The sequence below is a fragment of the Oreochromis niloticus genome, linkage group LG23 (genome assembly GCF_001858045.2).
Source record: "Oreochromis niloticus isolate F11D_XX linkage group LG23, O_niloticus_UMD_NMBU, whole genome shotgun sequence".
Classification (NCBI taxonomy): domain Eukaryota; kingdom Metazoa; phylum Chordata; class Actinopteri; order Cichliformes; family Cichlidae; genus Oreochromis; species Oreochromis niloticus.
In genome coordinates, this window is record NC_031986.2 from 13755058 (window position 1) to 13769112 (window position 14055).

At 40.9% G+C, this 14055-nt stretch overlaps 1 protein-coding gene across 1 annotated transcript; it reads left to right on the plus strand.

Annotated features, from left to right (window-relative positions):
- The first annotated feature begins 2962 nt into the window (after positions 1-2962).
- Positions 2963-5592, plus strand: LOC100703934 (uncharacterized). Its single transcript, XM_003458096.5, has 5 exons — positions 2963-3082; positions 3207-3518; positions 3744-3873; positions 4042-4099; positions 4616-5592. The coding sequence occupies exons 1-5, from the start codon at positions 3019-3021 to the stop codon at positions 4796-4798; spliced, it is 747 nt and encodes a 248-aa protein (XP_003458144.1). The 5' UTR covers positions 2963-3018; the 3' UTR covers positions 4799-5592.
- Positions 5593-14055: the final 8463 nt, after the last annotated feature.

Consider the following 14055-nt stretch of genomic DNA (forward strand, 5'->3'; position numbering starts at 1 on the left):
CTTTCAGCGGTTCTCTTTAGGGGGTCAACACAGCAGCTCATCTGTATCTCTAGCACCCTCTTCTGTCACACCAAACCTCTGCATGGCCTCCTTCATTACATTCATGAAACTCCTCTGAGACTCATCTTTTTTCCTCTGCACATGTCCAAACCATCTCACCCTTGCCTCTCTAACTTTGTCTCCAAAATGCTCACTCTCTACTGCTCTCTACTGACTTTCATTGTTCTTCTGTCCAGAGCATACCTACATCTCTCCAGTCCCTCTTCCACCTGCTCCTTATTCTCACTACAGATCACAATGTTTGAAAATAGGGACAATTGTAATGACATTGTCAAACCTTATAGTTCACATAGATTCCCACCTAACATTGAACTTCCTGCCTGTTAGTGTTCACAAACACCTTGCAACTCCTTGTCTCATCTCTCTCCATTTCACTGTAAAATACTGTGAGACAATACTGACTATCTCTTCATCAGTGACATAAGAGGGGGTTGTTGGATATTTCCGGCCTCTCTCTAAAACAACAGCAGCAGCGGTTAATGGGTTGTCAGCTTGACCTTACACCATCATGATGTTTCCTGCATCAGCTTCCTGTCTTCATACATGCATTCAGCTCCTTTGCAAGCAACAGGTTTTAAAGAGAGACTCCCCAGCAAAAGCTACTTAACTTCCATGAAAAATACTTTTATTTCCATATTCTATAGTGTGCATTTTTAATATACACGTACATAATGTACAGAGTCAGTCGGTCGGATGCTGACAGAACTGGCACAAAAGGAGCCTTTATCATTTTGTGAACCTGTGCATGGATCTGAGAATTCTGCATGTTTTTGAGAACTAATGCTACTTACAGATATACACAATGGGAACTTCTGAAAAGCTGTGAACATTAAAACAAACACAAAACTCTGCAAATAAGGCATTATGTCTCTGTCTACCACTAAGGGTTTAAAGGGAGTCCCCTCTCTGCTCCTCAAACCACAGTCTAATGAGAAGTTTTCAGTAAAGATGTTGTTTTTAATACACAAGGTAAAAAAGGCAAACAAAATCAGCTAAATATCATTGAAATATACTTAATTATTCAGTGCCAAAACCAAACCAAAGGCACTGAACCTAAGCCCCTAAATAAGCAGAAACAGCAGAAATCTGTGCAAAAGAAGAAGAAGAAAAAAAGGCAGTTCATTCCTTCTGCTTTAGTGATATTTACAGTGAGTAACACTGTGTAGGTATGTACAACAAGCAGTATAAGCAGCATGCATTTGGTTCAGCAGCAGGTACTGTGACTGTTTAGTGCAGACACTATGTGAGCGATTTAAGTGCTCATCAGAGGGAACGCCTGTGGAAAGAAACTTGCTCTTTAGCGCCTCCCAGAGGGGAAGAGTTGGAACAAGTTGTGTACAGGGTGAGATGGGTCTGCAGTGATAATGTCTGCTTATTTGATGAGTAGACAATATCTGTTCATCAAATGAGTCAGGACTTGAGTCAGGACATGACAATATCAAGTCCTGACTGCTCTTTTTAGTCTGTTCTTGTCCCGTTTTGTGGCTGGTCCAAACCATACAGTGATGCATGTGTGATGGACTTTCTCAGCTGGAAAAGGAAGTTCTGGGTTTTTTAGAGTGCACCACAGGGGCTGTTCAACATTACATCTGTTTGCAAACTCATGGCTTTCCTTGATGAGTCCAATGACCATCATTTGCAAATATGACAGTTTTACCAGATGGGTCTTGTGAGGTGCAGTCATTTGTGTACAGGGAGAAGAGCAAAGGGGAGAGGGCGCATCTCTGCTGATTCTTCAGGTTCTGGATGTGATTCTCTCCAGCCTTACTCGATGCTTCGTATCTGTCAGAAGGTTTGTAATTCACAGACAATTTGGAGTGCAGGACTATTGCTACTGCTCAACACCAAGCTGAAGTCCACAAACAGGACGCTAACATATGTCCCTGGGAAGTTTGGCTTACATCCGCCAACATCCCTTCCTATTTTTAAAGCATCATCCACTGACCTAGGTTTAGATTATATGCAAATTTGGTCACCAAGAACAAATAGGTGCCCTGTTTAAGACCATATATTACTCACTATAGTTGTAGTTATGGTTTAATGTTGTAAAAATGTCAGATTCACTGAATAACATCTAAGAATCTATACTGATGCTGAACTGGTAAGGTCAAAGACTTTAGATGCTCTTAAATAAAACTTTAGACCAAGCTACTTTTGTGTCATTTTCTCTCAATTTGAAACAGAGTCACATTTTTTAGAAAGAAGGTTTGAGATGAGCTTTTAGGCTATCAGAGTGTTTCTCTTCTCTTAAAAAAGCCTCTCACAAAATTTAGCATGATGTGAATCAAGGGCAGAACCCCATTTCTTCAGACAAGTAGAAAGACGCAGGCCTCGGCTGGGTTTAAATGTTTAATATAGAAAAATTTGAAGAACGTTGCCATGAGTGCAGTCAGATCGTCGTGAAAGTTGAATCCGTCGTGTCTCGTACTTTCTGTGAAGCTGTATCATCATTGGGTCATTGACCTACAGAAAAAGGTGCTACTTTGAGGTTTTGGCAGCAAAACCTTTGTTTGTACTTCCCCTTGTCTCTTAAGTAGAGCGCAGTGCACACAGTCTTAGATGGTTAATGCCCACTCAACTTTTTTGTCATATTTTTGACCAAAGACATACAGAGTAATTCTGCTTTTGCCTCTGTGTGCATACCAGTTCTGACTTTTAGTGAACTGCGTCTAGCCAATAGCACTTGCTTTAAAATCTACAGTTTATTTTACTGAGTTCTTTTTTTTTTTAATGTCTAATTGTGTTTTATTTTTGTTTTCACATGCTTGCTTGCAGTTGTCTTAATACGGCACAAGTAAGCAGTCCTGTCAAGCACTTCCTTTTTAGAGATGCAACTAATTTCAGGTCCCTAGAGAACAGCACAGATGGGCGTTACTGTCCTCCTCTCTAAGTCCTTTCCTCTCTCACTATAAGACGTAGTACGCTAAAACCTGCTGTACTAGTTAATTCTTAACCAATATGGGTGTACGGAGACTGCACTTTCTCCTACTTCTGCCAGTATTTGTGTTTTGTGGTGTGGAAGGTAATGAGGTTTTTCCTCTATTAGTTTTCATCTCTTTTATTCAGATGACATCATTTTCTGTCATTTGCAGCAGCAGCAGTTGCTAACCCATGCTGTAGTTCATGGTTATTGTAATGTTTTGCAGAGACTATTGTGAAGATTATTGAGAGAGAAGCAGATGTTACTCAAATTTGCTCCGGGGAAACGCTGAACAATATCACACGGACAGTGTGTAAGATCGGCAGTGAGCGGCACAGGACAGGAGAGTGCAGTCTGATGTATCAAGATGGACAAGAGGTGTTAAACAAATGTGACTCCAGGTTCAAACTTATGAAAGAAAATCAGACTGTGTTTCTCCATCTGACGAATTTAACACAAGAGGATAGTGGAAGTTACACCTGTGAGTGTGAACACAACAGAGGAACATATGTGCTCCAACTCAATGTAACTTTGAAAGGTAAAGTGTGGATTTATTAAACGCCTTTTAATCCAGACTTAATGTATTCCTGTGGGTTGGTACTACATGTGTGGGAATACAAAACACGGAGGGCTCTCATGGAAGGTGAACACAGGTTAACATTATGCTTAATGTGTTGCAGGATCTATTTTCTCACCTCTTTTTCATTGTTGATCTTTTGAGCTTGAGCTGTTCTTTCATACATGGTTTGATGTTTTTTTTCAGGCAAGGAAGAGTCGACCGGTTCAACAGAAATATTAACTTTAATCCCTTCTGGACTCCTTGGTGCAGTAGGGGCCGTCATTATAACTGGATTAATTCTGGCATGTACCTACTGGATGAGAACTCAACACAGGTAACAGACTTCAATTTTATTTATGTGTTACTGCAATAGCTTAATTTGAATACTGACTTTTTTCTTTTTAAATTTTTTGGAGCAAGTTACTTTTTTTAAACCTTGATTTTTATGCATATGCATGTTTCACATTTCATGTTTAACACTATCCTCTGTTATTATCTAAAGTGGCTACTCAGTACCAGTAACACCTGGATTATCTGTGCATGAAAGTCCCGGGTCTTTGGTGAGTAATGTAATTAAAGTCTAGCTTAGGTTAAAGAGGACAGTTAGGTTTTGGATTTTGACTTTAGCTGATGCTTCTTTGAGTGGCATTAGGAAATGATCAAGTTATCATTAACTGATTAACACACCGTGAGTGAAAAGTATGAAGAAGGCTGTGTATGAGTGTTACCTGACACAAAAGCAGTCGTGCCATGTACTGTACAATTTATTTATTTTACTTATTACTTATATATTTGTATGAGTGTACATGTATGTGTGCACGTATGTACAGGTATATATTTGCATGTTATGTATGTATATATGTGTACATATGTGGATAAACGTCGATGTCAGGTTAATGATTGTTATCACCATGGATATTCCTTCTTTCTTATGTCATTTGATTTCATTTACATCTCTCTCCCCCTTCTACCTTGTCGGTTTAAGCTTGTCCTGTTTTCCTTATTCTATGTCCTTGTCTTGTTTTTGCTTTATTAAAAATAAGATTAAAAAGAATTTAAAAAAAATCTTCTTATAGGATGAAGATGACAAAGAGAACCCCTACGCAAGCCTTCAGCAGCCGACAAATGATCTCTACCAAACTATCACCCCGGGTCATCATCAACACAATTTCAGGAAAAACTTAACAAGAACCACAGAAAATTTCTGCGGTGATGATCAGGACGATGATCCAGACTATTGTGTCTATGAAAACATTTAAAGTCAATCTAGTATCCAACATCTGAGCATTTTATATCAACACTATTCTCATCAGTCACAAATATGTATATGTATCACAAGTCACCAGTAAGTTCAAAACAATATTCTGGTGGATAAAGTCTTAACATGGCAAACTCTTTAAACTGTGCTCACATATTCTCTTTATTACAATACAAATACAACAAACTGTGAAATATAACTCGCTCCAAGAGCTGTTTCATGCCTTGAGTTCTGTATAATCATCTTCAGATCTACCTGCTACAGAGTCGTCACTGCCAGACTCCATGAATCTTCTTAAACATATAACAGAGTTAAGTCTGTGCATTTTAATCATGATTGTACTGTGTTGGCTATAAATGATTCATATGTAATCCTTATTATAGAAGAAAATAAACCAAAAGATTTTAATGTTTAAGTTTTGAAGGCATGCAAAATAATTTTAATCATGAAATCTTAATTTGATAAAAGTTAAGTCATTGCATTGCACAGAGTGCATTTTTATCATGCACTTGTGTTTTAAGGGTGCTATATGAAAGTGAGTTTGCAAAGAGCGGCATAGAGGATGCAGACTTCTAATTACAGATCAAATTTAGACCTCTAGCTGAAAACCACCAAAGCAAACATGTCAGTTTTAGCACTTTACTTGACGTAGCAACATCTCACTTATTTTCTCATCAGATATGGTAAAACCCTTGGTCCTTAAAAACTAACTTTTTAATTTTTTTAATTGCTCATAGTGAATTTGATGTTAGCAAATTAAAAAATGCACTACAAAAGCATCACTCAACTATTATTTCTGCAACACTGCATCAGATTTAAGGGAGTGAGGAGACCAGTTTCAATAGCTTTAAAACTGAAATGTCTGCTCTTATTGTTTGAAAAAAAAGAGAGCAAATTTGTGTTAAATTTGTCAGAAAAACTAAAATCCTGGCACTTTTAAAATTATTGGGAAAAACCCAACAATGCCGCCCTGGGAGATTCACTTGGAGAATATCTCATTTGAAACTATGCTATTCACTCAGGTCTGTTAAACCTGAGACAGAGACGTGGTTCAAGGTGTAAAAACAACAATTTATTGACAGCAATTTAAAATATGTCAAATTAAATGAGCTGGTCATTGAATTGCATATGTGCTATAAATTCAGAGCTGAGACTTATGGGTGAATGGGATGCCCCAAAAAATCACCAACTCACACCTGCAGCTCAAACCACCAGTGCATAAATAATTATGGCACACAAAAGGTCCCACGACCAAGGCATCCAGTCACCAACACTTTAGGCCTTTAGCTTCTGAATAAAGGAAACAATTTATTAATATATCCAAAACAGAAAAACTGTCAAATACACCGTCTGTGGTTAACCCTACTGCAGAAACACAGTAGTGGCAGTGGTGTGAGAATTCAGTAAAAAGGACTAGATCTTACAGTCCCTGATAATGCATTGCTTTAAATGGAGAAAATCTTGAGGGATGGTTGTGATGGGGAAAGGCAGCCCAGACACTTTACCAGATTGGGACACATCGTCAGTAGTGGACCTTGGATTCATCGGGTGTTTCGGCCATTATCACTAGACATCCTCATCCAAAGAGGCCCTGCCAGGGTTGATCAGGCCCTGGAGTGTGTCAATGGTTTATGTTAACTTGTTATTTCTCTTCTTCTTTCTTCTGTTTAGTTTCCTACAGTTTATTTTTCTATTCACTGCAACTGAGAAATAATACTTACCTCTTTAGCATTTATGGAACCTAACTTCTTCAAAGGGATAGAAAAGGTGATAGAGAGAAGTAAGACAAAAGGGACAAGATAGGAGAGAGCAGAGAGGAGAGCCGGAAGGGGGGCACCCGATCTGGCTTTCCACACCTCCCCGCCCGATCGGGCTGTACGCTCTACCTCCCCACTGCCTCCCAGAAAAGGGAAGAAGAGCAGAGGGGAGAAGAGCGGAATATTTCCTTTCTCTTGCAGTTAGCTGACTGCCTTAGCTGCCCAAGTGATGTCAGCCTTTTTTAAGCATAGCCAGTGACTGGTCCTCTCAGCAGTGTTAATTAGTTCTCTTATAGCCTGCCGTTGTGCCTGTCCTCTGATCCCAATCTCTCTGAGCAGCTTTGCTGTTGTGTCTTCCACATTGATCTTCCAGCCTCTGTCCTCTGCCTCAGCTGCTAAGTTGGCATACTGCAGCTTCTTACGCTCAAACCCTTCCTCAGTTGCTTCTTCCCATGGTACCGTCAGCTCAATGACGTACACAAGTTTTTGGGAGTTAGACTAAAGGACGAGGTCTGGTGGCAAAGTTGTTGTTACGATCTCTGTGGGAAAAATTCGCCTCTGTTCCAAGTCTGCCTGCATCTGCCAATCCCTAGCAACCTTCAGCGGACCCAAGTCCGGAGTTGAGGGGCTCATCCTCGGTTTATCTCCCTCCCGGACAAATGCTGATGAAAACTGACGCTCCACTTGGCCCGTGAAAGGTTGAGCATTGACGGATTTTCTTTTGCACTCAACTTTCTCGGCTACACACCCGAGAACCTGGTTGTGTCTCCATGTGTATCTGCCCTGAGTAAGGCTAGTCCTATAACCAACCAAGATGTGCTTGAGTGTTGCTGGGACTGTACACAGGGGGCAGGCTGGGTCCTTTCCAAACCACAGCTGCAGATTTATTGGGGAAGGTAGCACATCGTATGTCGCTCGGATGATGAAACTTAGTCTATTAGACTCCATTCCCCAGATTTCACTCCATGAGAGTTTCCTCTTTTCCACACTCTCCCAATTCACCCAGCGACCTTGTTTGGCCAGCGCTCTGGCATGTCTGGCTGTTTCCTCCTGTCGACGCACCTCCTCCACCACCATTTTTCGATGTTCGGTTACAGACGCCTGTTGCCACCGAGGTGTTACTGCGCCAATACCAAATCCTCCTCTGCCCTGTTGGACGTAACCCACCATGTCACGATGCTGAAGAGCGGATTTCGCCTGTAGCACAGATGTGGCTGGGGTCCACTTCCTCCTGTTGCTAGGGTGGGAGCAGTGCCTCTCACTATGGGGTCCCGGGAGTCCGTGAGTGACATCTCAAGCCTCACTTTTGCACATTTAAACTCCTCAACCAGGCTAGGCATAGGCAATGACAGTATCCTGTCGCTTTAGAGTCCAACGCTGCTGAGGCATTTGGGAAGTACGAGCCACTTCTTAACGTAGGAGCTCACTAGCCTCTCTAGTCGATTGGCGTGATTGAGTGAGACCTCGTACATTGTCAACAGCCACAGGAGTCTGGGTAATAACCCAAACTGGAAGCACAAGAGCCTCAGTTTTCCTGGGAGTGCAGTATTGTTAATCTGCTTGAGGTCATCAGCCAAGTTCTGCCTTAGCTGTTCTAGTTGCCACGTATCATTGAGGTCTGCATTATACCACCGTCCCAGGCTCTTTATGGGCTTCTCTAAGACTGTTGGAATTGGTTCTCCACTGATATAGAAAATAATAAAAATTTACAATCAATCAAAAAAAAAAAGTAGCCAATTAAGACTGAGGCAGCAAGGACATGTTTGTGACTCTGATCTATAACAGCTAGGAAAGTCAGATGACCAGAGACCTAGACAGTGCCAATGGATGAAGGATGCTTAGATAGCAGCTGCTATTTTTTTTTTTTTAAACCACATAACCTCATTTCCACTAACTGGCAATTAGCAATGCCAGATTAAATATAATATTCATTCTGCTACACACAGCTGGATAGATCCATGTTTTTGTGTTGTTTATGCCAAATTCTAACCTTAAACTGTGAATGTTGCTACTAGTTACTTTTGGTGTCCAATTTTGGTGAGGTGTGCAAATTGTAGCTTCAGTTTCCTATTCTTAGCCCATAGGTGTGGTACCCAGTGTGGTTTTCTGCTGTTGTAGCACATCTTCTACAAGGAGTTCAGCTTGGTTGTAAGGCTGCGTTCACACCGAACGCGATAGAGGCGAGCGAAAACGCCCTAAACGCCCCTAATTTGACGCGTGCACATTCGCACCTCAACGCGTGTCCAAGAAAAACCCATCGCGCCTCAAAATTGCATCTTTCCACGCGCGTGGACCGGAAATGTGGGAGGAAGTTGTGCCAGATGTGTTGTGCTGCAGATGTCCTCTGAATAAACACATTATCTTGTTAGCGGAAAGGTATTTGTACATCAGTGGGAAAATAGCGGGACAGTAGGCGGGCTTGCTAGCTTTATCGGGTCAGTCTGAAAATTAAAAAGGAGAATGAATGAACTTACCAGGTTGCCCGATCTCCTCACTTCTGTGCCTCCAAGCTCGGTCCTTTTTATTCCTGTCTCGGTAGAAGTAGCAGCTGGCATCATACAGCTCTGGGTGATTAGCCACGGCAGTGATAAGTTTTTCCTCCATACTGAATGAAGAATGAAGGGCTTTGGTTTGATCTGCACCTGTGACCTGGTTACAGCCACGTCACCGGCCTCCTGATTGGTTGTCGGGGCGCGATTTGACGCCGGAGTTCATATTTTCCAACTCCAGCGGTTGGCGCGGTACGTGCGTGTGCACAAAATGCAACACACAATCTGACACGCGTGGTTTTCTTCGCGAGTCAAACGCGCCCCACGCGGTACACTGACGCGCGTTTCACGGGTTTTGGCGTTTTCGCGACGCAAATCTGCTTCCGCATGTTCGCCGGATGCGCAATCGCGTGTCATCGCGCTCTTTCCATTGACTTTACATGTACACCTGACGCTCTGGCCGCCTCTATCGCGTTCGGTGTGTGCGCACCGTAAGTGTTGCCTTCATCTCAGCTCAACACAGTTTGGCCATTCTCCTCTCACCTCTGGCATTTTCACCCAGAGAACTGCCACTTATTGGATATTTTCTCTTTCAGACCATTGTCTGTGAACCCCAGAGATGGTTTTGTGTGAAAATCCCAGTAGATCAGCAGTTTGTGATATACAAAGACCACCAGCAACCATGCCATGTTCGAAGTGACTTAAAATGCCTTTCTTCCTGATTCTGATGCTTGGTTTAAACTTCAGCAGGTTTCCTATTCTTTGCATGCTACAGTTTTATCTTGCATTTAGGGACTCAGTGATAACTGTGTTTACTCTTCCCGAGGCTTGGAGTGGTACCTGAAGGCCAACTATTATACTGTACTTATAATAACTAAGGGCCCTCATATTGTTTTTGTTTTTTTTAATAGTCAATCAATGACCTTGTGATCTGGCAGATATTCCAGCTGCTGAGTTTTTAACATTATTAAAGTTTCCCAGGTGTTTCTGAATGATTTGAAATTTATTAAGTTTATGTTTTACAAAAACACAAGAAAATAACTGCAAATAACATTACAGTGATTTGCAAAATATTGCATTCTGCTTAGGGGAGAATTTAAAAAAAAAAAAAATTAAATTAAAAAAAAAAAAATAGCAGCTGCTATCCCAGCTCCCCTCCCCCTGCTTAGGGGAGGGAAGCTGGGATGCTTTTACACAGCATCCCAGCTTTCTTGGCAATAGGGTTATACTTTCTGTACCTTTTTCCAGTAAATAAGGCTTATCTTGTTAAAATGACAGTGAAAGTGAAAGGGATTACTTTCCGACAGTAGTGGGAACATATGACTGTGGACCTGGTCTTTAGTGATGCCACTTTTAGCATCACTGTGCCTGTCTGCTGTTTTGCTTTCTTTTTCAGTCTACAATTACTGTAAATGGTCTTCCTTTGTAAGAAAATTCTGACCTAGATGTACCTCTATGAGAAGTGGTTGTTTCAGGTTCACCAGTGTCTTCCTCTTTTCAGTAGAAAATCCTCTGCACTGTTGGCATGTGTTACACTGTTGTGCAAAGACATCTCGATGAGTATGGACATACTGAAACTGGGCTTTATTCTGGTTTTTCCAACAACCATGTGCTTCAAAAATTAATGGGAAGGTAATGTAAGGAAACTAGTTTTCACAAAATTTTTAGTTTAAGGTGAAAAAGTAAATATTTTGTGGTGGGATTATAATCTTTGCAGTAACTTTTGACACAGATTCAATTCACCGTTTGTATTTCATTGTGACTGATTGCAGAGACTCTTGTGAAAAGATCGAGAGGAGAGCAGGTTGTGACTCCATATGAAACTCAAATATGCTCCAATGAAACAAAATGTTATTACGCTGACTGTCTGTAAAATGAGAACACAGAGGAGCAGAGGAGGACAGTGCCGTCTGCTGTATCAACACGGGCAGGACTTTGTTAATGAATGTGACCCCAGGTTCACGTTGATGATGATGATTTCTCCACCTGATTGGTTTAACAGCAGAGGACAGTGGGAGATACACCTGCGAGTGTATAAAAACTGATGGAACATTTAATCTTCATGTCAATGTCACCATAAAAGGTAAACTCTCTTTGTTTAAATCGACCACACTGTGACTAAATTTATATTAATATAAATGAATGAAACTTTGTTTTAAATATGTCTGATAGGATAATGTAGTGATGATGATGTCAGTCAGAAAAGATTAAATCAGAAAGAGGCTCAGACTTCAGCCAAAATGACTAATTCCATTTATTTGATTGGTGTGGCGGTCGTCATCAGTGGAGTTATTCTGGGATTTATCTTCCAAGTGAAAAGCCTATGGTGAGATAATCTTTGACTGTAATGGTATTAAAACTCATTACACCATTTTGATTGTTCCCCAGATAATTGTAAAGTAAATGTTTAAGTTCATTCTGGATTTTTCGGTGTTTATAAATGTACTTATACTTATATTTTCTTAAGGGGCTGTTTGAGGTCAGAAGCATCCGGACAGTCTATGCATGAAACTCACAGCTCTTTGGTGAGTAATATTGTCAACGCTCGTGGAATGAGCCGTGTGAAAATTAATGAGGACCCAAGATGCAGGCAGCTGAGATGCAGGGGAGTTTTTATTGAGAAGGTGGTGATACAAACAGAAACGGCAGAGGAGTGGAGGAAACTAAATAAAACCTAAACTGGGAAAAAAAAACTAACAAAACAAACCTGAAGCGCTAACTGGAGACCTGGGGAGACATAGAAACATGGGGGAAGAAACACAGGTTGACGCAGGGAAATAACGCAGACGAACCAGCCACTAACAGAGGCAGACATAAGGCTTAAATACACAGAGGGATAACAAGGGAATGAGACACAGAAGGAGGGCACAGCTGGGAGTAATCAGACATGACGGGACAGGGGAAACGTAAACTGAACACACGGACATCAGACACGGACCTTCACAGTAAAACAGGAAACTCACACACGCAAAGACAGACTCAGAGATGCGGGTTAAACACAGACCTGACTACACTAGAGGAGAAACACAGAACCAAAACGTTAGAATAAACAAAGATACATCAAGACATCAAAGATTAATAATATAGAACAGAAAAAACTGGGTCACAGACCCAGGACCGTGACAAATATATTCTTATACTACAAACCGTAGCTAGTTTAAAGTTTGTTACTAGACATACAGAAATGTACATTTAGAGTCTTGTGAAGAAAAAAAGAAAGACGTTGTAGTCCGCTGAAAAACTAAATACACTTCATGATTTAGTAGCTTGTAGAACCATGTAGGTAAATTTGCATGCACAGGTCACACTGCAGCATTTCAGTCAGGTTGAGGTCTGGACTTTGACTGGGTCACCTCCATTTTTTCTTGTTCAGCCACTCTGCTGCAGATCTGATGCTATGTTTGGGATCATTGTTCTTTCAAATGACCCAGTTTCACCCAACCTCTTGCTGTTAAACAGATGGCTCCCATTTGACTCTAGAATACTTTGGTATACAGAGGAGTTCATGGACAACTCAGCGATTGCAAGGGCCCCAGGTCCTGTGGCTGCAGAGCAACCCATAATCACCACAGTGCCACCATCGTGCTTAACAGTTGGTCTGAGGTGTTTGTGCTAATATGCTGTGGTTGGTTTTTGCATTATGAACAAACATCTCCACTTCGGTGTCATCTGTCCAAAGGTGATTGTGCAAAAAGTCTTTTGGTTTGTTCAGCAGCAGCTTTGCAAAGATGTGCTGCCATGCCCTTTTCAGTCAAAAGTCAAATTCCAAATGAACCATACTTGCTCAGTGTTTTCTAATTGTGCTATCATGAATTTAAAAATTGCAGATGCTGACTGAGGCCTTTAGATTCTTAGATGCAGCTCTGTTTCTCTGAACATTGCACTGGTTGACCTCGGGGGTGAATTTGTCAGGATTTCTACTCCTGTTATGATCGTGGCATTGCGTTAACACACCACAGTTAAATGGTTATGTGTATATTTTTAAAGCATATATAATTATTTGTTGAATCGACTATTGCGGTTTCCCCACGCTTACCTCAGCCTATGACTTTTTAGCTTGGTTACATGCGAATCACAAATAGGAAGTGGCTGTGAGTTGATTAAGTATGCATAACAACAAGCATTATATGCTATTTTTCAGGAACATGAACATGACCCAGATGACCCCTACACAAGCCTTCATCAGCCAGCAAATGATCTTTACCAAACACTTTCCTCTGAGCACCATCACACCCAGACAAACTCAGCACAGAAACTGTCCCAACTTAATTATAAAGAAATGGATCAGAGTTGTAAAATCTCTGAAAAAACAAAAGCTAGGTTACCACGGACTGTTGTTTGCCACATCGTTTAAATATGTTTTTGCAATGTCACAAATGTCACGGTACTGGGTCTATGACCCAGTGTTTTGTGTGTTTTAGTTTTATTCTTTGATTATGATTATTTTCTCAGTGTTTCATGGTTTATTTTGAAGGGTCTAGTGTGTTTTTGTCATTGTGTTTAGGTTCACTTCCCCTGTGGCGTCATTATGTTTATTTCAGTCAGCTGTTTCCCCATGTGTTCCCACTTCCCCTGATCACCTCCTGTGTGTATTTAAATCCTGTCTTCCTTTGTTCATTATTCAAAACACCAGCGTGCCCTGCTGTGACACCAAATTTATTTCCATCTGCAGTAATGCCTCACCAAGATCTTGTTTTGATTATGGGAAACGTCTCATGCTCCTGAAACACTGACCATATAGCTGACCTCATTTCTTTAGGCATATAATTTTGTATGCCTCATGATCATCAATTGTGCACAGTTACTCACAGATCTTTCTATTTCTGATTAAAAAATGTAAAAGTATTGTGTCTCTGTAAATGCTAGTTGGAAAAAATATTGAAGAATCAAGAAGTTTATTGTCATATACACTGGGGGAGGTCCTTGATGATGTTGTGTTCCCTTTTTATAAACAGGGTATTATAAGTGACCTGCAGTAATCAGAACCTCTTTTCTGCCGCTTGCATCAGTGA